The sequence below is a fragment of the Rhododendron vialii genome, chromosome 8a (genome assembly GCF_030253575.1).
Source record: "Rhododendron vialii isolate Sample 1 chromosome 8a, ASM3025357v1".
In the NCBI taxonomy this organism is placed as follows: Eukaryota; Viridiplantae; Streptophyta; class Magnoliopsida; order Ericales; family Ericaceae; genus Rhododendron; species Rhododendron vialii.
Genome location: NC_080564.1, coordinates 31,665,991 through 31,691,352, shown reverse-complemented (window position 1 = coordinate 31,691,352; position 25,362 = coordinate 31,665,991). Strand labels below are relative to the sequence as shown.

At 37.6% G+C, this 25,362-nt stretch overlaps 3 protein-coding genes and 2 long non-coding RNA genes across 6 annotated transcripts; 3 read left to right on the top strand and 2 right to left on the bottom strand.

Annotated features, from left to right (window-relative positions):
* Positions 1 to 1,127: 1,127 nt before the first annotated feature.
* On the bottom strand, positions 1,128 to 3,293 carry LOC131335358 (uncharacterized). Its single transcript, XR_009202502.1, has 3 exons — positions 3,216 to 3,293; positions 2,963 to 3,066; positions 1,128 to 1,404 (listed from the first exon to the last, which is right to left on the bottom strand). It is a non-coding gene; the product is annotated as an uncharacterized LOC131335358 (long non-coding RNA).
* Positions 3,294 to 4,791: 1,498 nt separating this feature from the next.
* On the top strand, positions 4,792 to 7,935 carry LOC131335357 (uncharacterized). The gene is made up of 2 exons (XR_009202501.1): positions 4,792 to 5,030; positions 7,679 to 7,935. It is a non-coding gene; the product is annotated as an uncharacterized LOC131335357 (long non-coding RNA).
* Positions 7,936 to 9,106: 1,171 nt separating this feature from the next.
* Positions 9,107 to 12,725, top strand: LOC131335351 (uncharacterized). 2 transcript variants are annotated; one of them, XM_058370677.1, is made up of 4 exons: positions 9,107 to 9,552; positions 10,818 to 10,867; positions 10,964 to 11,016; positions 11,974 to 12,725. In XM_058370677.1, the coding sequence occupies exons 1-4, from the start codon at positions 9,302 to 9,304 to the stop codon at positions 12,415 to 12,417; spliced, it is 798 nt and encodes a 265-aa protein (XP_058226660.1). In that variant the 5' UTR covers positions 9,107 to 9,301; the 3' UTR covers positions 12,418 to 12,725. The 2 variants fall into 2 exon arrangements, with proteins under 2 accessions (XP_058226660.1, XP_058226661.1); XM_058370678.1 differs by having other exon boundaries at positions 9,107 to 9,594.
* Positions 12,726 to 13,454: 729 nt separating this feature from the next.
* LOC131335350 (uncharacterized protein At2g39795, mitochondrial) lies at positions 13,455 to 15,720 on the top strand. The gene is made up of 3 exons (XM_058370676.1): positions 13,455 to 13,847; positions 14,550 to 14,878; positions 15,256 to 15,720. Exons 1-3 carry the CDS (start codon positions 13,638 to 13,640, stop codon positions 15,416 to 15,418), a joined length of 702 nt encoding a protein of 233 aa, XP_058226659.1. The 5' UTR covers positions 13,455 to 13,637; the 3' UTR covers positions 15,419 to 15,720.
* A 5,557-nt stretch (positions 15,721 to 21,277) lies between these two features.
* LOC131335349 (zinc finger protein 1) lies at positions 21,278 to 22,908 on the bottom strand. Its single transcript, XM_058370675.1, has one exon. The coding sequence runs from the start codon at positions 22,627 to 22,629 to the stop codon at positions 21,841 to 21,843; it is 789 nt and encodes a 262-aa protein (XP_058226658.1). The 5' UTR covers positions 22,630 to 22,908; the 3' UTR covers positions 21,278 to 21,840.
* Positions 22,909 to 25,362: the final 2,454 nt, after the last annotated feature.

Genomic DNA, 25,362 nt, shown 5'->3' with positions numbered 1-25,362 from the left:
TTTTGCATCGTATAAAAAATCTCAATGAGATCTATCAAATAAGATTTACATTGATAGAAAAATTATTTACGTAAGCACATAATTTTTAAGCTTGAAATTATCTTATTAAAAAATAAGTACTTATTTTCCTTTCGAAAACAGCACCTAACTTGGGTGTTCGGGGTAGTTAATGTGTGAATCGGTTAATTCTGGAGGATCAATATCACCGTCTATTTGCAAGGAGCTTAATTAAAGCTAGAGTAAAGTTCCGTATGAACTGATCTTAAAGAAGTTGAAACACCTGAGAAATTTTGAGCCCGAGACTTTTAGAAGGAAATAAATTTCTAGTCTCTGGCTATGCACACCCAAGGTTTGCTTTTTAATTAGTCTTTTTTTTTTTTTTTACTTGAGAAGTCTTTTGTTTTACCGTACATGTTTTCTAGTTGGGTAAGTTAGAAAATCCATCAGTCCACTTCTAAGTTTCATAACCCATTAAATCTACAAATAATTTTAATGACAAAAATACCCCACCTAAGAAACAAGGGCCTTGTTTGCTTGACACGAAAATGTAATTTTTCCATTTTTTTCGTTTTTGTTGCAATCAAGCTACCACTGCCACCACCGCGGCCGCCGTCGCCACCACCACCGTCGCCGCTGCCATCACGATACATATAACGTTATATGTGCAACAAAAAACGTAATTTTTCATTTTTTTTCGATTTTTCTTATTGAACTTGCTACACTTAATATTTAACGTTATATATGTGACAAATTTCTCTTTTTGTTTTTTCTTATTTTTCTTGTATTGATTTTTTAACGTTATATAAGTGATAAAAAATTTCCTAACATATAACATTATATGTGAGGCAAAAAATTTCTAACATACAACATTTCTTTTTGGTTTTTCTTGTTTTTAGTCTTTAACGTTATATGCTAGTTCATACAAAACATATAACATTATATGTGAGTTTTTGAATATCTAAATATCGCCAAAAAAAACAGAACATATAACATTATGTTTGAGCTTATGCAGCTCTGAATCTCACCAAAAAATAGAACAGAACATATAACATTATATGTGAGCTTCTGTAGTTTTAAATCTCACAAAAGAATAAAATATATAACATTATATTTGAGCTTCTGTAGTTCTAAGTCTCAAAAAACTTGACATAAAATTATATGTTCTCAAAACAACATCATATCTTTCCAACAATATTATATATCTCAGAAAATAACATTATATGTTCACATATCATTCCACCGTTATTCTTGTTTCTAGTCGCGCCTTGAATCCCAAGTTGAATGTTGATGAGCCCACAAGGGATCGAGCTTCATTTTTTTCACCGTTTCTTCATCAAAACCTTCATCGGATCCTTCAAAAATTTGATTTTCTGCCTCCGAATAGCATTCTCATATCCTCTATATCTACATATATACATATTCAAAACAACATTAATATATCTAAAAAATGAGATATAATATTATATGTCTAACCTTAGGAAAAACACATATTACACATGACAGAAGTTCACATATAACGTTATATACTCCGTTGTCCAATACTTATTGAATTGGTCCGCGCAGCGGCCTTTTCGACTTGCTTCTGATAATATATAGATATATCCATATGTGCTTTTGAGAGGTCAGGACAAAATCTCATATACAACGTTATATGTTCTCTATGCAAATTGAAATAATTTTTTAAGTCTATATATATATATATATATATATACAGTCAGGTTCCGGTGAGGGATCCCTTATTTTTTTAAAATGCGGGACTTTCCTTCCCGATTGAATTTCGATGATCCGAGCCGCTCAAAGTGATCAGAACGTGATTTTAAGGGTCCCCGCGAGAAATCAGCAAAAAAAATGACCGGGAAGGGCTTCATCCGAGCAGTTTTCATTGAACGGTTCAAAAAAAACTGCTCGGATGAAGCCCTTTCCGGTCATTTTTTTTTGCTGATTTCTCGCAAGGACCCTTAAAATCACGTTCTGCACACATTGAACGGTTCGGATTTTCAAAATTTGATCGGGAAATGAAAATCCCGCATTTTAAAAAAGTGAGGGATCCCTCACTTGATAATTTGTGTGTATATATATATATATATATATATATATATATATAACGTTATAGCCATATATATGTTTATATGGTCACAAATATTCTCATATAATCATATGTTCTCTTTATTAAATAATATATAATATTTCTAATCTAGAATGTTATATATAACAATATAACGTTATATATTATTATATCTCTCTCTAACTGAGAATGTTTTAAAAAAGTGACATTAATTATCAACAAAATTTTTTTTTTTTTGCGACACGAAAAACACACATATAACCTTATATATTTTTTCAAAAAACACAACCTGTTCAAACCTTATATGTTTAGCCCTAGAAAAAATACACATATAACCTTATATATTTATTCAAAAAACTCCAAATATATCAGAAGCAAGTCTGAGAGGCCGCTGAACGGACCAAATCAATAAGTAATTAATGAAAAGTACAAATATAACCTTATATATTTATTCAAAAAATTCAGATCTCTAACCCTAGGAAAAACACACATATAACGTTATGTATTTATTGAAAAACCTCCAAATCTGATGATAACCGGACACGGGACAAATAAAAGACCGGATCAACCTTCTTATAATATTATATTTTTTGTTTTTACTACTTCAGATTTCTCTCCAGTAAAACAAATAAAAATACCGGATCAACCTTTTGAATACGATAGACAAATCAACTTTAAAGCACGTTTATGAAAAAACGGAATAACGTTATATAATTGACTAAAACTACAAATTCCACACACATAACAAGTCGAAAATCCAAATTCGTTCAAGATTAGTGCAAGAAATAGACTATAACTGCATCTAGAACAGTTCAATGCGCGAGAGCTCTTAAACAAGTGTGTCCAAAAGTTGTGTTCCGAGACTCTTCATAAACAAAAGGTAGAAAAACACCGTACCTGCTGGATGTTTGAGGAAACAGAAGGTTGATTTGGGTTCCTCAGATCATCTCCATCCAAACCCAGAAATATTAAAGCCTTGGTACCAGAATCTACTGTAGTTACTGCCAATCAAGGAAGAAAAAAAAAAAAAACAAAGAACACCCAATTAGTTTTCTGTTTGGCATGTAGCCGAGAAAATACAATAAGAAGAGGAAGAAAGGGAAGCTTTCACCTATTTCTCATTCTTTTTGTTTGGTAGCCGAGAAAATACCTTGATATGACGAGGTCTTGAGGAGCCTCTCGATGAGTGAATTTGGGGGCAAACGGTTCACCAGGGGAGGGAGGAGAGAGAGAGGGGACGCTCAGATCTATTTTGTGATCTAGGATTTCTTTTTCTATATGTTATATAGGAGGGTTTTTTGGTCTTGAAAAATATATCTTTTTAAGTAAATTGGAGTTATTAAGTTATATAACTATATTAGTGGATTAGAGGGGTTATGAAATTTAAAAATGGACTTAAAGGGTTATAAACATGCTGTAGTGGACCTCCCATCAATTTTTTTATAGAATAATTACATTTTCCTTAAATTGAATTGACCCTTATTTAGTGATTGTGAAGATATAAGGTAGTAGTACATTTTGTTGTATATTTGAACAACAATGTTTCGCGATTTTTGTATAATAAAATTCCTTCAAATTGTCAAACTGAGAAATATCAAGTTGAGGAGTTGAAAAGGACCTGGGGATGTTGTTCGGCAGCTCCCTGTTGAGCAGGTGCAAAGCGGTCGATCTGACTGTTCATCTCGGTACGGATGACTCGTATGTTCAAATTTATATGCACTCAAATTTGATCCGAATCACCGCTCTACAGGTCTCCCATTCATGTTGAAAAGTAAAAAACTAACGAATATAAGTAAAAAAAGTAATTCATGGGCATTGTATTGAAATTCTTCCTTTCTTTATCACCCTAATCATGGCATTTATATTGCCATTGTTTCCATCCTCTTGTAAAATCTTTTGAGCAATGATATGAAGGCAGCAGTCAAAACATGAATTCGGAAGATGTGTTTAAAGTATTAAAATCCCACAAGATGCACGTGAAAGGCCCATATTTCCATATTTCGGAACACATTTTATCATTCATTTTCCAAATAGACGGTCCAATTTGGTACGGTCTTCGTTGGGTAGGCACCTGGGACACAAACGCTATCAAGCTTGCAACATCTACCATGGGTCAAAGATGTCCTAACCTTACTATAATGTTCGCAATGTGCCCATTTCAGCTTAAAATAGTTTATATGCTGAGTATTTCATATTAGGGAAAATGTCGATCAATGACGTGTTTTGATAATTAATATTCGCCAATAATATTTTGTTCATTAACAAATGTTCCCTACGTGTTATTAACGGATATTAAGGCTCCGTTCCGAAAATCTTCTTAAAAAATAAGTACTTATTTTGTACTTATTTTGAAACTTCTTATTTAAAAATAAGAAGGGTCATTCCATAAAATTCAAATAAAAAGTTCCTTTCACATTTTCAAATTCAAAAATAATGCAAATGAAAAAAAAAATTAATTTTTTTTGCACCGTATTAAAGATCTCAATGAGATCTATCAAACAAGATCCATAGTGATAAGAAAATTTGTAGAGACCCGTAATTTCATCATTTAATCTTTGGTATTTATAATGCAATTGGTCTATAAATAAATATGAATTTAAGTTTTGAACAAAATGTTGTTAATGTGTGAGAGTGTATGAGTTGGGGGTTATAATGTGATGTTTGTTGAATAGAGGGGTGTTAGTGCATTAAGGCTATATGTATCAACACTCACCAAGAGAACACTTCACTTTCCCCTTTTCTTTTTTTAGCCGAAGCTCTCTCTCCCTCCTCTCCCTTTCTCTCGGTCTCCTCTCTCTCACTCCCTCAACCAAATTCTTGCTACTCCACCATCAATCCTTGAAAACCCACGCACATCTCTTCATCCTCGGCCCTCGGATCGCGTGGGAAGAGCTCGGTGGAGGCATATTTCGGATTTGGAGGCTAGGGTTTGGTTTGAGCTCAAAGCTTGGTCTTGATACTTGAGGTAGAGATCTCCTGCCTTCTTTATATGTGTTAAGTGTTGGTTTGATGTGCAAGGATTAAGTTTGATCATCTATTTTGAGTCTTGAATAAATCTAGTGAATGCTGAAAATTTCGTGGGTTCTGGTAATCTGTCATTTTGGGGCTCTTCTGCTAGGAATCAATTTTTGGTGTCTTCATAACTGTTAAAGTGCGTTTCAATACGAAGATTTTGGTACCAAGATCATGCAAAACCGATAATCACACAATTAGTTATGAATTTTTGAATACTGGCTGTTTGCTGGATGTGCGAATCTGTGCGTGGCTGTCTTCTTTTAACTTTCTGGGCATGACGAACATTTTGGGTGGCTTTGGGTCTTTTACAGGAAGTGCATATTTAAGTTAAGAAGAGATTGGCGTCGGAATCAATTAATTTGGTTAAGTATACAATTTTTGGTGAATTTCTAAAGCTGGGTTGGTTGATAGGTGCGAAAATGGTTGCGAAACTGTTTTTCTTTTGATTGTTGGGTTAATCTCCTCTCGTTTCTGAACCTGGGATTTTTACTGAGTGTAGGGCTTGTCGTGGTGCAACTTTTGGCTTTGGTTTCACTATTTTTGGGTTTAAGATGAAAGAGTTATGATTTTTCAATCAATTTTACTTATTCCCGCGTAGAATCTGACAGCACCGGCGGACTTAGGTAAAATGGCCATAACTCCTAGCTCGGGACTCGAAACGACACACCGTTTGTTTTGGTAGAAACTAGACACATAGAGCTTTCCAACGATACATCCCATGCATCATGGGTATGTCCGAGCGATAACAGATTTGCATCCAAAGTTGACCTAAATTCTGCCTTTGTACCAGTTTTTTACTGTTATGTTGGAGCTATAATTGAAAGGCTGTAGTTAAGTTACCCGAACTCCGTTTTTGATGTATGATCTATGGATTCAAAGGAGAAGCCTACTTTTCAATGGTTTAAATGTCGTTCTTAAATTTATGTCATTTGATCGGATATAGTCAGAACTTCAAGTGTGAATGATTAATTTCACCTATTGGATATGTGGGGATATGATGAGTCGATCTAGATGATTAATTATTGGGATATGAGAATTAGTGAGCATAAGGGTTAAAATACTTGTAAACGATTGGAATAGAAAATGGATTAGATGGATGATACGATCGATGATAAATTAAGTTGTAGAATGTTTGACGCGATGTGTAAATTATTCGATGTCTTTCCATGAGATTGAGTCTTTGGGCTTGCGGGATACTTGCAGTGAGTTAAACAGGATTTGGTGAATCACTTGGCATGAGTGCATGGTTGTTAAGCACTGATGGGTACTACAAAGATGAGGATCTTTATAAGTATTTGCAAATTAGACTCTTAATGGAGATGTCACAAAGGGGGTCCATTAGGTGGTAATATGAGATGTGAATCAAAAGGATTTTAGTGGACGCACGGGGGTCCTTAAAGCCCGGAATTGAATCGAAAGGATTTTAGTGGACGCACGGGGGTCCTAAAAGCCCGGAATTGAATCAAAAGGATTTTAGTGGACGCACGGGGGTCCTTAAAGCCCGGAATTGAATGAAAGGATTCTAGTGGACGCACGGGGGTCCTAAAAGCCCGGAACTGAATCAAAAGGATTTTAGTGGACGCACGGGGGTCCTTAAAGCCCGGAATTGAATGAAAGGATTCTAGTGGACGCACGGGGGTCCTAAAAGCCCGTAACTGAATCAAAAGGATTTTAGTGGACGCACGGGGGTCCTTAAAGCCCGGAATTGAATGAAAGGATTCTAGTGGACGCACGGGGGTCCTAAAAGCCCGGAACTGAATCAAAAGGATTTTAGTGGACGCACGGGGGTCCTTAAAGCCCGGAATTGAATGAAAGGATTTTAGTGGACGCACGGGGTCCTAAAAGCCCGGAATTGAAATCGAAACATGTGACAGTGAAAACGGAGAATCTTCATAGTATTTAGCATCATACTAAGATTGAAATGTCAGTTTGAGATTGTCTAGTATGTCAATACATGTTTTACATTCCTTCTTTTAGACCTCCAAATCATTGTGGCTTGTTTTCCTGATATGTGGTGGTCAACTTGTTATGTGTGAATGCATATTTGGTACCTTGTGGTGCTATGCATTGCGAGAGTTTCATAAAAGACATCTTATTGTGAAGAGATTTTTACTAGATGTTAAACTTGAGATTTGAAGATTGATTTGGGGTTGACGGGTGAGTTTCGTTGTTGTTGAGGTGCGATATTGTTTGACTTATTATTGCTTACCTTATGTTCTAACTCCACATGCCTAGCATGTATATTTTGGGGTGAGGTTGGCTAGTTGTATGAGAAAAGAAAGTGAAAACATTTCGTTAAAGAGCTAAGATTAATCTTTAGGTCATTGAAATGGAAATGAAAAAGCAAGGATTGATTTGGATAACGTCGTAACGGTAAGCTGAGATTTTTAAGAGTATTGGTGTGAGTGGGTGAGAGTGTTGGTGTTTGAGAAATGGAGTTAAATATTTTTCAGCGTGAGTATGACATTTTGAGCTTCACTTTTGACAAAACAAGTATGCTTTTGGAAAATGTTTTCCTTTGTGATCTGTCTACACTTCTGCATGTAATTTAGGTATGGATATCTCTACGAGCTAGTGTAGCTCACCCTATCCTTTCAGGTACTCGTCATGACACTTAGCTTGGATTGCATGGAGTGCACATTGAGATGTCTCGTGAGAGCTTCATTGGTATCATTAAGGAAGTGTTCATCAGCTAGTCCAATTCATGTTGTGTACTTTACTCCCAATTGAAGGTTGTGCCCTTTTGATTAGAATATTTGTAAAGCCATGTATAAACTCTTCTCCTTGACTATTATGAAACCCATTTAATTGTAAACGTTTGGGAGACTTTATGTAAAAAAAAAAATTAGAGAGAAGAGCTTTGATTCTTTGCTTTGATTGGCATGACATTTAAGGGTATATATCGTTGAGAGAGAGACTTTTATTTGTAGAAAATGTATTATTATTTTAGTTGAAAATCGAGGGCGTGACAACTTGGTATCAGACTTTATGTAAAAAAAAAAATTAGAGAGAAGAGCTTTGATTCTTTGCTTTGATTGGCATGACATTTAAGGGTATATATCGTTGAGAGAGAGACTTTTATTTGTAGAAAATGTATTATTATTTTAGTTGAAAATCGAGGGCGTGACAAAATTATTTGCGTAAACACATAATTTTTGAGCTTAAAGTTGCCTTATACAAAAAATAAAACTGTTGCTATGAGAATGGGTGCCGGTGGAGGGAAATCGTACCGACGGCCGCGTCGGGCCATCTCTGGCCACCGGACGGCCGATCCGAGCAGTCCAAAAATTTTAAAAAACCTAAAAGTTTAAAAAAAAAACCCAAGGGGGCCAACGAGGGAATTAACGGCATCCGAGGTGTGTAGGGTGCTTGATCCGAGCACTCCTTTTTCGTGTATATGATTTCACACGAAAAAAAGGTGTTCGGATCAAGCACCCTACATACCTCGGATGCCGTTGATTCTCGCGTAAGCCTCCTCGAATTTTTTTTATAGAATTTTTGAACGGCTCGGATCGGCCGTCCGGTGGCCGGAGAGGGCCCTGCGCGGCCATAGGTACGATTTCCCTCCCCGGCCGGTCGGTACCTATATAAATTCTTCCAAAATAAGTACCAACCTTCTTATTTTCCGGAACATGGCTTCTTATTAGACAAAAAATAAGTTCTTATTTCGATTATGGAATGGGCCCTAATTATCAAAATACGTCATAGAACGTCATTTTCCCTTCACATTAACTGTGAAAACTTAGCGAAGCGCGACCCAGATTGAGACTCCGTTCTAGAAATCTTCTTAAAAAATAAACAGTTTATTTCACATTTTCAAACTCAAAAATAAAGTAAATGAAAAATAATTTTTCAATTTTTTTTGCATCGTATAAAAGATCTCATCGAGATCTTCTAAACAAGATCCATATTGCATATTTTTAGATTTCAATAAACTCATAATTTTTGAGCTTGAAATTACCTTCTTAAAAAATAAAGACTTATTTTCGGTTCTGGAACGGAGCCCTCAATTAGCCATTCGGAATCCCAAAAAGATTACACAAGAAGGATTCCTGTCTTGGGAGTCCGGATTTGCTGAAGTCGGCGTTCCATGGTTCACCACCTTTGCTTACGCTGAACCCTAACTACTAATGAATTTGATCGAACCAAGTTCCGTCTGATAAAGCCCTCTCTCTCTCTCTCTCTCTCTCTCTAGCGGGCAGCGGTTATGTAGACACAAAGATGAGAACTATGAATGGCGCGAGAGGCGGTTGGGCAGGAATTTCAAACCGATTCAGGCTCCTTTACAAGAAACCCTTTTGCACAAACAACAAACCCACCGCCCCATCTAACAACATCAACAAAGGAGGGAGTGAACAGGCTGATGGGTCGTTGAGCACTTACGACGAAGCGTATCGGCAGCTGGACAAGCTCGATTTCATGACCGCCGCGAAAATTCTCTTCTCTACTCCCCCAAAGAAGAGGAAATTCGGGTACTAAACGCTTGTCTTGGATCCTATGTTTGCATTTTGCAAGTTATGTCTTGATTGTTGTATCGAGCTTCTTGTAGGTATTTTGTCGAACAGGTTCAGTTCATTGGTTATGATATACATTGATATGATATATGGGCTACTTTTTGCCGTCTATGTGTTGGGTTTGTAACTTGGATGTGATTTCTGTAATCGGATAGATTCTTTATGCCTATATCTGGTGAAACATGTCTAATGTCCAGAGACTAGGACCTGCAGATGCTTTAGATTTATTACTTAGTCCATGGCCGGCGGTAAAGTGAAGCATCGGTGTCGAAACTAGGGGTGCGAACAAGCCTAGCCCAGCTTTAGGGTGTTCAAGCTAGGTGCGTTGGAAAAATTCAGTGAGCTCAAGCTTGATTAGTATTTGAGAGCTTGAGCTCAGTTTGAGTACTAGCCGAGCCACTACAACCGTGCGGAGCCAATACATATGAGCCGAGCCTTAAGCTGCTTGCTGATCGCTCGCTTCGTTTGCAATCCTAGTTGAACGTATATTAATAAACATTTTGGGCTTATTTATCTTTGAACAAAAGTGAGGGGCAAACAAAGTACAGCCCTAGCTGAAAGTATATAAATAAACATTTTGGGCTGTTGAGGAAAACTTGGTTTTTGCTCGCGAACAACTTGCTTCGTTTGCTGCCCTAGTTGAAAGTATGTCGATAAACATTTTGGGATCTTGAGGAGAACTGGGCTTTTGTTTCCCTGGTCTTTGACTCTTTATGTGGTATGATTCATATGAATGGTGCATCTTCCATGCATGTCAAGTATCAACCTTCCCAGCACATGCTTCATACCCACAGCCAGGGGTGGAACGAGAATTTTGGGGCAATGTGGTCAAGTTATGGAAGATTGAAGTAAAAATGACTGAGGCAAAAATATGTGGACATATACCTAATTTAGTCATGTGTTATGGTAATTTTAGATTGTTTTGGGGTCAGATATATAATAATCGGTCAAAAAATCAAAGAAATACTAGAGCAACTTTGCACTAGGGTCAAGAGACCCCACTTGCCTAAGGGTGCTTCGGCCCATGCCCACGGAGACATCATAAACCCAAAGTGGCAAAGAATATATAGAAATTTTCGAGGGTCTGCCTGAGTTATTTTGGACTTTCTGAACCAATACCTGTTGAAGTGGTGGGTAATAAATAGTGGTTGGTTGTCTATACATTGGTACTTTTTCGTAGTTCTTGTAACAAATTCTCACATGTCTCTCTCTTCTTTGTTCAGGATCGATTTCCATCTGGTACAATTCTTCTTTGCCTGCATGCCTTCACTGGGTATCTCTACCTGATGTTTTGAAGTATACCAAATTTCATTTCGAAATGCCTTCTGGTTCAATGTGGCAATCTAATAAAACCTCTTTTATGTAACAGCTGTGTATTTGGTGGCTCAATATGCTCGCTATGAAATGAGAAGAATGGAGGCAGTAAGAAACTTTATTCCTTTTGTCACTCTTTGTTGCTGAACTTCTTTTCATCGTTCTTCTTGGCTTTTTATTTGCTTCAGGCTTTCATTTTATGCGTCGCATTCAGGATTTCTGTGTACATACGATGGCAGTTGGACCTCCCTTTGGACACATTCGACATTTTATCATTATTTGTTTCCAAAAGTATTTTTACTTGTTTGGGAGTTAGTTCAGAATTCAGATGGATATCTTCTTTCCTGATTCAGAACTATATGAAAACTTTCCCTATCTAAATATCAGGTTATGAAATCATGTCCTAGAAATTTTAGGATTTGTGGAACAGTGTTCAAATGATCAGAGGATTTGAATGGATTTGTCTTTCACTCTTTCCAATAGAGGTACTATGTTTCTCCCGATCTTACCTCTTGAAAGTTATCTCAATAGATACTAGGAAGCATAGCGATATAGTAAGTTGACAATTTCTTTAAGAAGGTTCCAAGATCTATCCTTTTCTTCATTAAACAAGTATCTTAGTTAATTGCGTTAGATTACCTAACTCATAAGCTTGAGCAGTTGTTATGAGCTCCTTCTGTACTCAGCTTTGAATAGTACAAAGAAAATGGAATGTTAGTTGGGGCAACAGGATCATGATGAGATATTATTTCCACCTGATTTGTGTAGCATCTTGAATAAGAAGTAGCACATTTGACCATCTGTTACTATATATACCAGGGATGAAGTGTTGGCTGTCAGCCTATCACTCTCTTTCTATTTGTGCTCCATTCTAACGTAGGCGTCTGTTTTAAAATTGCGAAGTGAAACTGATATGGTTTTGACTCCTTGCTTGTCAATTATCTAGATTTCCCTACTTGACAGTTTGTGCTTCTGGATTTTGCTTTGGCATCTATGAATCTTAGGACCTATATCTTCTCTTGGCTTCCTAGTTTGATTTTTCTATTACCAATCTTACCATCTCAGGAACTGGAGGTAAAAAAGAAAGCGGAAGAAGAAAAGAAAGCTGAAGAAGAAGCGAAAGCAAAAGAGGTTGAACTAAATTCCTCTGAGGGAAGGGAATTGGGATCTGATCGGGAGCTTTTGCAAGTAAAAGTGAGACTGGATAAACTGGAAGAGACTTTGAAAGAAATCGTTGTTGAATCAAAGAAACAACAGGATAGCACCTCAACTAAAAACCAGGAAGATGGTAGCCAAAAAATACATCATACTGCAACCGACCTCACCAGCAGCTCGAATAGATCAGAAGCAAGCAATTCCACAGGCAAAGACCGTTTCAGTAAACAGAAATCTGAGAATGTGGCACCAAACTCAAGCCCAGAAAATGTTAGTGGCTCAGCAGCACCAATTTCTGATGCCTCCCAGCGTGATTTACGAGGGTCCAAAAATACAGGGGGTGCAAAGAAATGAAATAGCTTTATAGTGCATGAGATAATTTTGTATGGGAGGTTTTTCGTGATGTTCAATGTTAAGTGGGGGCATGAGTGTTGGACTGGTACAGTAGGCGGCCTGTATGGCTCAGTTACCCCTTGGTTGATTTCTGACGGGCAAAAATATTCATGCTTCGACATTTTTTTCCATGTTTGAGATTGTCATCTCTTCAATTTTTCAGTGCATGGAAAGTTGCAACCAAGACCAAATCTTTTGTGATAAAATGGGAGTGAATTCTTCATTAGAAAACATATGAATAGGTCACACCGGCTTTGCGGCTTTTCGCACTCACTGTTCTTTGTTTCTTTGGATGATGCAGGCTGAGTATTCTATTAGTATGATCAGATTTTGATCAATATGATTTTGGAACGCTATTTTTTGATTTTTTTTTGGCAAATGATGAACATGATTTTCAACCCAGTCTAACAATGCCGTGGAGACAATTGGGGAGGGTTCCCCCCCTCTTAAATTAATACTTGCAGCCAAAAGAACTAGCCATTAAGAACTGATTTAACCTTACAAGTGGATGTGCACAATTTTCCAATTGAGACTGGCTGAGGTTATCTAAAGCGTTTCAATCTTTATTCTTGTTTGCCCTTCAAAAAAAAATAAAAAATCCTTTATCTCCTATCGTCGATTTAGAGGTCTTACAAACGTATAGATACGCGTGTATTATTGTACCACATCTTTATTATTTGCATGATTTGAAACCATCTTATTATTGAATAAAAGTCCGGGAATGCCAAGATTATACTCGTTATGAATTATTTTAAAATCAAATAACATTGGCATGTTTTGATTGGTGAGTTGTTTTTTTTCTGGAATTTTTAATTTCCAAAATTAGACTTAGTTAAGGACCGTGCAGCACACCAAATTGGATTTGGGCACTCATACAAGTCAAACCCGATATGCTGCCGAGCAGCTATCTATCGAGCGGCTAATTCAATCGTTCTTCTTGTTGGCACTGCAGTTCGTATCGAGTCTAAAAGGAAATATGAATTCGAACCGTATATTACTCTTCACCGCTCTACATGGAGATAGTTGGCAGCATCTCCCATTCGGTGATGAGCCTACCCCAGAATCGGCCCAATACCACATCGTAAAACCCTTCCTAAACCCCAAACCGATTTTTGCTAGTTCTACTCTCTCTCTCTCTCTCTCTCTCTCTCTCTCTGCGTTGCAACATTCGCTCGATCGTCATGGCCTGTCGTTTACTTCGACCCCTGCGCAGAACCCTTCTCTCTCCTCTCCGTTCTCACTCCAAAACCCTAGTTCCTCACCAACAACAACCCTCTTTCTCGCTCCGTACTTACGTAACTGAGATGCGGAAATCGGCCTTCGAAGGAAACATTCTCAGACTCCTCCGCAACGAGATCCAGTACGAACTCGACCGCTCCCCTCCCTTTCAGGTAATCCTCGAATCACTGTAATCTTTCACTTTGTTTCTGTATAAATTGAGTAGTATTTCGAGAACTTAACAAGGGTCTGTTTGGTTGATGAGAAAACGAAGTGAAAGAATGAAACTAAAGCTTATGAATTGGGATTTCTCGTGATTTCTGTACCCTAGCACTTGCTCAGTCTACTCAAGTTTCTGTATATTGGTAGCTGACCTAAGTGCATGCACGCGCTCATGCGCTAGCGCGTCTTTTAAAAATATCCCAAAGCACTAAAATTTGTGAGAGTGAGGATTGGTTGGAGGACCCTAATGAAGGGTTCTATGTGACTAAGTAGCTGAGGAAATGTTTCCCAAAACGCGGAATTTAGTAATTTTTTAGTCACGATAGCTACATTGCGTCCCAAATAAGTTACGATTTAAAGAACAGAGCACAAGCTGCACAATTGTTGGTCTTCTACAGACTAAAGTCAATCTATTTTGATTATTTGAATCAAAAGCAGCAGAAAAATTCAGTTTTTGTGTTTAAGCTTGCAAAGATATGGTAGAGTTTCTTATTTAGAGTAGTTTATTATGACATTCTTGATGTTGAAACTCTTTAGTCTCTGAGAGTAATAAGGTTCCTTTACATCGAATTTGTGTTTATTTCTCTTAATTGAACATATGGAACTATGGAAGTGTTTTAAGATTACAAGTGGGTTATATTCTTATTTCGCAGCCTGTTCCCGAGTTCAATTCATTTTCAGTCGATGAAAGGCCGGGAGAGCAGTGGATAAGGTTGAATAAGAATTTCGGGGAGAATGAAGAGATTAAAGTGGAAGTTACAATGTTTGATGGCTCTGTCCCTGTTAAAAAAACTGGCAACTTAACCACAGAAGAAGATGTGACGCTTCACATTACACTTATTGTTGACATCTTTAAGGGGGAAGGGAGTAAGGTATTGGAGTTTGTATGCTCAGCATGGCCAGATAGCATAGAGATTCAGAAAGTTTTCATGCGCGGTCGTGATCAGATGGCGGGTCTGCCTTACACGGGTCCTGGATTCAAGTAAGCGTCATTAATTGATGTTCTTTCCTCTGTTTTGTTTCTGTGGTTTCGAGCACTAAATAGTCCTTCGCATCTTGAACATTATAACGAAAGCGTTTTGTTTTGCAAAATTACTAATTTACTGCGAAAATGATTCTTGGAATCGAAGTCAGATGCTGTTATTTTGCAAATACTATTAGTTATGCGATAGGAATGAGATGAATAATTTATGCGCACTCCTTGCTTGTATGCGGTAATTCTTTTTGATTCAAAGAGAAGACACGCCCAAACTGATTGCAACCCAAATTTGATTACTATGGCCTATTTGATCGATACCTTCCCTTGGATTCCTAACTGACAGGAAGATTTGCTTTAACGTACCCTTTTTTTGGCTCCAGGGAACTGGATGATGAGCTGCAAAATTCGCTTTACGAGTTCTTGGAAGGAAGGGGTGTAAATGATGACCTTGCTGTTTTCTTGCATGGATTTATGAAGAACAAAGATAAAACAGAGTTTATTCGGTGGATGGGTACCGTTAAGTCTTTCATAGAAAAGAAATAGAGGGTTTGGTTCTGCTTTGTTGTGACTTAAATTCTTTTTTTACCGTAATTAATTGCGGATGAAGGGATATGTCAGTTTCAGCTTTGTAGCTGCAGAGAGAAAAATGCAAGTTTAAGTCAATGAGAGTGAAAGTGGGATGATTTTAAGATTTGTGTATATCTTGTTGAAATTGAATCAGATTTCTTGTTTCAATACTAAAGGTGGAATGGTGGTTATATTTCCTTTGTACGCCTGAATGGATCGTAGGCAGTGTATGTCAAAGTGATGGATAAGAGATGTAAATCAAACTAAGCTTTCTGTCAGAAGTTGCTCTTTTTTTTCTCTAACAAAAATGCTTTGGTGATAGATGGAAATATCATACTTTGTCATGAAAAGAGAATATATTCTTTAAGTAACTACTGTCCCTGCAGTGATTGTTGCTTGGTTATACTTATGATTGTGAACAGAATAACCACAATGGTTAGCATCATGGTTCCTTTTCTCTGCTTCCAGAATCACTTTGAAATATCCCTCATGAAATCTTAGTTGTGAAGGTCCAACATACATGGAACGGTATGCTCTTAATCTTTAGCTTTTGGTTTTGTGGTTAATACTGTTTATTGCTGGATAATTCTGGTTAAGTTCAGGTAAATTAAGAGAATGTAGTGATCCAAGTCATTAGCTGTACATAAATTGCTTATTGTTGTTTCAGCATATTTTGTTTCCCAAATCGACCCAGCAATTACCCTTTTTCACTCATCAATAGGTTGCATTAAGTATCACAGTGCGTGATGAGGGTTATGACTCAACCTTCGGATAGGTTTCATGCACTTTTATTTTTTAACTGCTTGGGTGAAACTTCTTTCTCTGTGCAAGTTTCTTCCTTTGCCACCTGTTATCCTTGAGATTTTGCTGTGAACTTTTTTTTTTCTGCACAAGCAAGTCGACATGAAGTGTGTAATGCTATGTTAGTGATCTTTATTTTGTTGATGTCAATGTGGCTCCTTCATTGACCCTAAAAATTACAGCAATGAATAGCTAGGCAACTGCCACCAGCATTCTCTCAATTGAAGGAGGTGATATGGTTCGCAAATGACCCAGGTTCAAGATTCATGGAGATGTACTATATAACTGTTTAAAAAAGAGTGCTGGGTAGATAATTTTGTGAATCAGTGTGCATGACTGAAACAAACACCCCACCGATCATTCATGTAGGTTTATTTATGAAGTAGTATGTCACCGTAAACTTTCTTCTCCACGATAAGTCTGAATATGTTTTACACTTTATGATGAATTGAACCCTGATGATTTTGTTTGCTAATGTCCCCTCTGGGGTTAAAACAACTTAAAAATGAGAATTCAAGGAAAAGTCTATCGGCCAGCTTTACTCGCCGAGCCGTCAGAGCGAGACTTCTTTGGGAAAAATATCTGGTCATGTACTAAATACCAACAATTCGGAAATCTCTATTCACATCTTGGTGGAGGTCGATTCAGTGAGGAGTGAGGACTGACCAGAAAATAAAGAGGTAATGGTGGATATATTGGACTTGGCTTTTTATTAGAATTCCACATTTGTAGCAGTGGATATAATCGGAAGTTGATGATGTTTCTGAACACAACCTTTTATTTCTTCTGATGCTATAAGCATGAAATATATGGCACTTAGTCACTTAGAGTAATAGACCAAAGATGTGACACTTTAGCCACTAGGATGAAATGAAGTTTATCTATTTTCGTGTAGTGGTTACTGGTTAGTACATTTATTTCTTGCAGGGGAATATTATTTGGTAATGAGATGTTTTATGCCTAACTTTTGTATCATATGGTATGGTTTGTTTCGTTAGTCGTTCTCCATACCTTTTAAATATGCTAAAAGAATGATTTGTCCCTTCAAATGGTGTTTTTCATTTACATTTGGGGGCCGACATGCAAGTATAAACCCTTAAAAAATTTGATGCTTTAGAAAGTTGATTTGGGTTCAAGGGATGCTTTTGACAGTGAGGTTCATAGAGATATTAGAGATAAGAGCTTCTAGTTAGCGGCTGAAGGCTGTTTGTTGCAACAATGCAAGTCAAGGAGGCATCGATGTTCGAAAAAAGAGAGAGGAGGCATTGAGGTTTTGATGCTACCCGGGGTTGTTGAGGCTTGGATTGCGGTAACATATTTTGCATTCATAGACTATTTTCTGTAGTACGGTGGCAGAAACTACTGCCGCTGAAAGGTAGGAATTATTGTAGTGGAATTTCTCGCTACTCCCACTGAACTTTATCCCTGTATACAGGACAGTTGGGGGTGCAGAGTTCTCTGATCTCTATTATCTCAAGGTTGGACCCTCCCATATGCAGTCTAATAGCTGGAATGGTGAACTGACATCTACTTCTGCCATTGTATGCAGCTGTTTTTGCTTATGCATGTTTCTGTGGATTAAATTGGTCAAAACGGAAAAATTGATTCTGGAAGTTGCATTCTAGGTGGTGAACTAGATTACTTTAGCAGCCTGAAGGTTTGTCGCAATCTATGGTTGGTCGCCAGTTCCATCCAAAATTCCAGGGTTGGGTTGGGTTGGGTTGGGTTGGGTTATTACTGTGTGGTCTTTTGTGGTCAGGTTAGAAACATTGAAATTGACGATCGACCCTAGAGTACGATGGACCTTGGTTCTAAGTTGGCAGTATGTGGATTATTTAATTTAGCTAAGTTATCTGAATGCAGAAATTGACCCAGTAAGAAAATTTGGCATCCTTCTAGTTTCAAGGGACATTGTCTGGTTTAGTTGTCCTGAATAATTCTTGTGCAAATCTTCCTTTTGTTTTGTCCAAAACAAGTTTGGCAGAGGGTAAACTACCAGCAATTAAAGAGAATTTTCTCCATAATCTTGAAACCACTTTTTGAAAAACGAAGTAGAAGACCTTTGACACGGAAACTCTTTGAAGTCATGCTGGTAGTTTTTAGCTACTCAGTTCCAATTTCATTGTACATCTTAGTTCTTGGCTTTTCAGAGAAATAGAAAATGTTTTCGTTTATCGACTTTTAAACTTTGTAAAGTAGCTTTTTCCACATGTGCTTATAATCCTATATGTTTTTAGTTCCTTTTCTTTTACTGTTGTTGTGAGCTCATTTTGTCCTTCAACAGAAAATATCTTGATGCAAATCATGTTCACGGGGGCTTGTCCTGTATGTTTTGGATAAGGCAGCCACTCTCTTAGCAGTTTCCCACACTAAAACTCAGCTTGATTGGTGCATTACAGATAAGTGTTTCTTTTGGAGGTTACCTCATGTCTCTCTTTATCCATATGGGTATTCTGACGCTCTGATGTATTTGTTGAATTTTGATTCCTATGAAATGTCATACATCTTCCTCATTAACATCAGGAGTATGGTCAAATGTAAGAATAGTATACAGTGGGCATATTTGATGGCTCAGGAAACATTATGTTGCTGGCCTTCCTCAAATAGTAATGCTAGAGCCTAGAAGTAGATGGAGGTTATTCCTCTTAGGGTATGTTTGGTTCGGTGGAATGGAATTGAGGTTAGAATGGAATTAGAGGAAATGAGATTGGAATATCCTTTTCCATTCCCAAGTTTGGTTGTACTTAGGAATAGCTCTTCTCATCCGCAATGAAATAGTGTGGCAATAGTAGTTTTTGGAGTGGCAATAGTAATTTTTGGAGTGGAAATAGTAATTTTCGGGGTGGCAATAGTGAATCTTGGAGTGGCACTAATAATTTTGGTGTGGCAAAGAAATGGAATGTCAATTCCTTAGTTTTTTGAGTGGAATGACAATTTCTTTACTAAGGTGAATAGTGATTCCATCATTTAACGGTGAACCAAATATGGAAATAAGTATTCCATAGAATGACCATTCCATTCTAACATTGATTCCATCGATGGTCCTTTTGAGTAAGCCATTTTCTGTATATTGGGCAGAACTGCCCTTCAGATTCTGTGATGAACCCTCGGCATTTTGGTAAATTCACAAGAGGAAGAGGAAATTTTTTGCCTGGGTAAATTGCTGTTGATACTTGAATTTGTTGTTCCTTCCCGAAGTTGCTTCTAGTCCAATCGACTTGTATATATTCTTAATGGATTGTTATTAAGTTGTACTACGTGCAGATTGGTTTGGCATCGTATCTGAAAATGCTCTGGGTTAGCTGGAAGTCACCATAACTGAAAATTTGTTCCTTTTTCCTAGATGCCTGACCCCTCCTCCAAAATTAGATGTTTTTTCTTATTTTGTGTAACAATTTGAGCACATTGGCAGGATAAGATGGATCTTTTTAGGACTCTGAATTTGCCATTATAGAGTAAACATCTAGAAATTAGAGAAGCTTTAGTATCATGTTTCCTTGGGCAAACTATCTTGTGGTCCATGCTTTTACCAAACTACAGATGTTGAGTTGGTTGGGTTAATAGTGGGTGGTTGCACAGCCATCTCACAGCACTAGGGTGCTAACCACCCATGTTGGACCTATAAAAGTAATCTATTAGGCTACATACTTTGTTAGATGGACTTGAGTATGTTTGTTAGTGTCTAAGTGTCAAACGACTCGAATGTCCTTCAATGTTAAAACTTGCATAAATTTTCCTAAAAACTTAGGTTGAGCATAGGGTATACAATACTATGGCGTAATAGATTATAAACTAAGCTTTTTGTAATGACTGAGGGTCTCTAGGCCAGTTTACGCATACCTCGACTATCTCTAGGGACGAATCTCAGGGGACCCAATTAAAAACAGGTCAATGTTCCGTACAGATTTGGGGGTTGCTCCCTCCTAGTTCTCAAGTTCAAAAACTCCTAGGTTCTATCATTATACTTGGTATGAACAGGCTTCGGTAAAAAAGAAGATTCTAATTGAAGAGTTCATGGAGCACTGGATTACAAAGGAGGGAACTCAATCAACAATAATGTCCCACCTTCCCACAGTTTGATTTGTACATATGCAAACACACAAACACAAGAGGAACAGTCTGTTTCCTAATTTCTTTGTATTATTGTTGGTGGGTAACAAACCACCAACCACTGCACTGTCAAATCCATTATGTACACACACATGCATGTTCCACTAACGTTTGTCTTCAATTGTGGTAATTGGAACCCCTTCATAATGAGAAATAGATTGTGGATTTGATTCACAATCTCCTCTTGGAAGAGAATAATCATGTTCACCATTTAAAGCCTGAAATATCATTGAAATTCCATTTTTTAAAGGAAAATTCTAAAATCAGCCCATTGGGCTGACGATAGTAGATGTGTAAATGTGTATTAAAGGATGTAAAAAGTGCACAGAAATATATGTTTTTCTTGTCTTTTAGTGTGTTTATCGTCAGCCCACTGGGCTGACAATAGCAAGACCTTTTTTTAAATGACTTGAGAACAAAGAAATCTCTTCCTTATGAGGTTGGGATCTTTCTCAAACATTTATTAACTTTCATAATCACATGATTCAAGTAACATTACCTTTTCTGATCCTGGGTTGATTTCAGTGATTAAGTGTTATACATCAGGCTAATGATCTGGAGACCTCATTTTGTGGGTCCTATTTGAAAGATCTCTTAGGTAAGATATCAATGCAATCAAGGATCTGCCTCAGTTTTTATATGGGAAATATGATGTGATAGCATAGCTGAGGGTCATCATATACTCTATATTTACCCTTATTGTTGATCCCTGTTTAGAATCCACATGACTCCACCTACCTATTGATCAAGACCTTCAATAGATGGTCTATTACTTCAACTGCAAGTGGCTCGAAAGACATTCTCAATTCACAACAGGCACAACGCTAATACGTACCATGTACATGTATAATGTATTGATGTGTTATAGGTGTGGTGGTATGTTAGGATGGTTTTATGGACGTGATCGCTTTTATATTTGGGGTAATTGCTAGGTATGTCAGACAGGAGACGAGGGGATTAGTCCACCCTGAATTGTGGCTAACATATAAGTTGATGCTCACAATGTGTGTAGTGCAACATCTCTGTAAGAAAATACAACTTTGATATCATATGATATGACTACTTAAATCTAGATTTTGGGTTTTGCATTACCTGTACTCTGTTGAACAACAAGATTAATTGAAGGTGAATACTAATTAGTCGAAAGCATGTCAACCCCATCAAGAAGAAGTTGTTCATATTTGAGGAAAATTTATAGACTCAAGTTTTTTATTTTTTTGATCATTGAGACTCAAAGTTGATCATGAGGAAAATTTATACAATCAGAGTTTGGAACAAACCCGTAGAGATTGATCTTGTCCAAGTGAAGATAAACATATAGAATCAAAATGTCAACCAAACCTATAGAGATTAATCTAGTCCAAAGTCAAGAGAACCTTAAAAAAAAAAAAAAGTTAATAAACTCCTCTGTTGCAAAAACACTTAAACATGAACTCCTATTGAAACAGTAATTGGGCAAATAAAATGGGGGAACATGAAAGAACTACTTAGAGCTTGAGAGACAAGTCTAGCTTTTGCAACTCATCTTGGTTAGCCTTCAAATGGCTGCCACTGTCCCACCTAAATCCTCCAACTCCGTCACCTGCCACTGGAGAAAACTTCCGAACACCATCAAATCTGGCTGCCCCACCACTCGACGATGATCCCACCGATAAGCCAACATGATAATTCTCGGGTGCAATCCGCCCAAGGGCCGGTTGCTGATCAATTGGGTTTCGAGACCACCCATAACGCCCTTGCACATGGGAAGAACCAATAGTGGTTGGCAAGAAAGCTGGTTTATTGATCATAGAGTGAACCTGAATCCCAAGAGACCTATTCAAAGAGCCATGCAGAGGCAGAGAAGCCAAACTAGGGTAGGGTTGGGGATACGAGCCGATTTTTGGTCCCCTTTTCGCTAGAGTCCGCTCTCGTTTGTGCGCATTTTGGTGTCCACCCAATGCTTGTGAACTGTAAAACTTTCTTTGGCAATAGTTGCAGGAAAACACCCGTGCCTCTGCTTCGTGATTCGGTGATGAATTCCCGTTGAAAAGATCGATAAGTTTGAGTTCTTGCTTCCCATCTTGATCCATATCCTTGCTAGAGAGGCTCAGATCCAATACAAGGTTTGTGTTTGTGGTTTTCTTTTCAAGGCTGTGCTTTTGATGATCATCTTCTATTTGTCTGCCCTCTTTTTGGTACCCCATTGTGGTGTTAAGGCATGGTGGAGCCTCTGAAAGTGGGATAATGCTTGAACTTTCAGAGAGCTCACATGAGTCCAGTGTTGGTGGATTCATATCTGGAGTAGTTTTTGATGTGGGGACTTTCCACCTTGTGGGTGATGATTCTGAGGAAGATGTGGTTTTAAAACCAAGAGGGGAGGAATGTTTATTGACTAGAAATAAATGCTATGTGCTTTGTATGGAAAGGGAAATTTGCAGTTACAAGGTCTTTTTATGGTAAGGATTTCGAAGTAAGGCTTTGAAGAGAGAGAGAGAGAAAATGGAATGTGTTACTATAATGCTATCCAGCTTTTGATTGAAACTCATGAGGAACACACTATGTACCTCTTTTGATGGCATATATACCCACCCCCCATTGAATGTTTTTCCCCCTCTGCTTTGCTTTGTCTTGCCATTGTACTTTTTACATTTTGTCTTTTGGTTTTTGTCCTTTTAGGGGATAATCACGGCTCTTAGTTGGGAAAAATTATTAGATGGTTTCAGGCACCGTCACGTAGTGTCCCAATACCCTTCTTCACCGTACATTCTTGTGGGATTCAGTACTAATTGTATGGATCTCAAAAAAATGTGTAGTGAAAAAGGGCATTGGGGTACCTCGTGGCGGTACCCCAAGAGGATTGAATAATTACTCCTTGGTCTGAGAATCATCTCAGAAAGTGTTACCTTCCATTAAGCTTTTAAACCTAATTGGAGGACAATCACACTTCTTTAGCACGCTTCTACTATATATCTGAGCTAATTCCCTTCCTTGAGATGGATAGAGGCAGATATGAGAGGAGTGGCTTTCGAGAGATTTTAGTTTGTTTTTCCTTTCCAATGTACCAAAACAAAAGAAATAAAAATTAGCAAGGTTTTTTAGGGCAACTTAACTTAACTGAGACTAATGACAGCCACACGATCTGCAGAGATTGTATTTGCTGTTGTTAAGATGATCTGAAGAATCAAGAAAGAAAACCTAGCCTAGCTAGGAGACTTGTATCTGTATGTGAAAGGGTGTGGAACTTTCAAGTAAATACTTGCAATCTTCTACATACTTAATTCAACATTAAATTCCTTTCCCTATCAAACACATCGCATAATATATCTCAATAAAAAAGATCCATTTTTACATTAATGTCGAAATGGAAATTTGATATTGTATGCTATTTCGCCCCATAAACCTTGTATGCTTTTGAAACTAGTGCTATTTTTTTGAATAAAATGTAAAACGCTTTCACGCATAACTTTTTGAATTCTTTGATTTGCTGCCAAAAAAAAAATAATTAATTTTTTTGCACAGAAGCATTATCTTTTATTGAAACTAACACTTCTTTCAAAAAAGAACAAAATCACAGAGTTTATGATATTCAGGAATAAGCTTCAGTCACAATCAAGCAATAAATATTGGTTTTACGTACTGTAATTAGTTGTAAGACAACTTGTAGTCACATGCAATATTGTCCGTAGTATATTATCCAAATGGGTCAAAATTAATGACCTCCTCTCCCTAATAGGAAGCCAGATCTGGAATTTTTGTAATTCAAAATCACCTAATAATTGCAGGTTCGAAGTTTGAATGTGGCTTTTTCAATTGTGGTCCTCATAAAAATTCTAAACTAATAACAACTGATCACTTGAACAGCATAACTATTACTTCCATCTAGTTTTGGACACTTTTGGTAGTCTATCTTTCCATTTTAAGCTATTCCAGAAAATGCATGTCCACGTTGGAGGATAAAACTTATTGGTATGCTGTTTTGTTGCTTTGGTAATATTAGGTCCATGGGTTGGATTACAGTGGTTCTGAGGTTAGGTTGTTTTTGTCAAGAATTGACCTAGTGAGCTGCCAAGAACCACATAAATCGAACCAGGCCGAAATATAATTGGTTCAATTTCGACCTGGTCCTTTCTTGCTAAGCTGGAAAAGGTAGAACTGGACGATCAGCAAGTGGCAACTCTGCTCGAGCGTGACCAAAGGAGCCCCTACCTGCTGGGGAGACGTACGACAAGAATCCGGCCGAGCATGGAAAAAAACAATCGGATCGCTGGGGCCGGGGATTGTGGGCTGTTTCGAGACGGGCTTGGGGCAGGAGATCGTGGGCGGTTTCGAGACGAGCTTGAGTCCCACATAGGACGTAGTGGCAAGAAGTCACTGTGAGTTATGATTAATTGGCAAGAATCTTTCCAAAAGCCATCTGTAGTTTACCAATATGAATTCCTCACAAATATACCTAAGCCAATTAGTCCAATGTCATCTTTCCTGTGTCACCTTGTCCCATTACACTTGAAATATGCAATCATGGCTATTCCACTAAAGTGCCCCAAAAGGAAGGAAATTTATCATAAACTCTCTGGAACTTATCTTCTTCCTCACAAAAGGCTACAATGTCTTCACTGTGCTAGTTAATTGATTTATGTGACATGTAGTTGAATCCATGATTTGTATATATGTGTTAGGTAAGCATCCACACAGAAAAGATAGGGTTGAATGATATTAACCTCTCCAATCACTTGTCTCTATATGTATGCCTAGCTAGGAATGGCCTCTCTAATGGTCCATACGTAATCACCTATTTTACACTTGTAGATATGGTAGATAGTTCCTATAGGCACTTTACCCCTACCTCTTTCTTTCTTTTGCCCTATTTCCCTATCATGTTCCTTAGAAAAGAATTCATTGACATTTGATGGGTAAGTGATAACTATCATCAAAGATTAGCTATATCTCTTTTACACCCCTACTATATCTCTTTTACACCCCTAGGCTTAGGGCTTCTTTATTTGTTGGTGTGTTTCGTACGTGCGCGT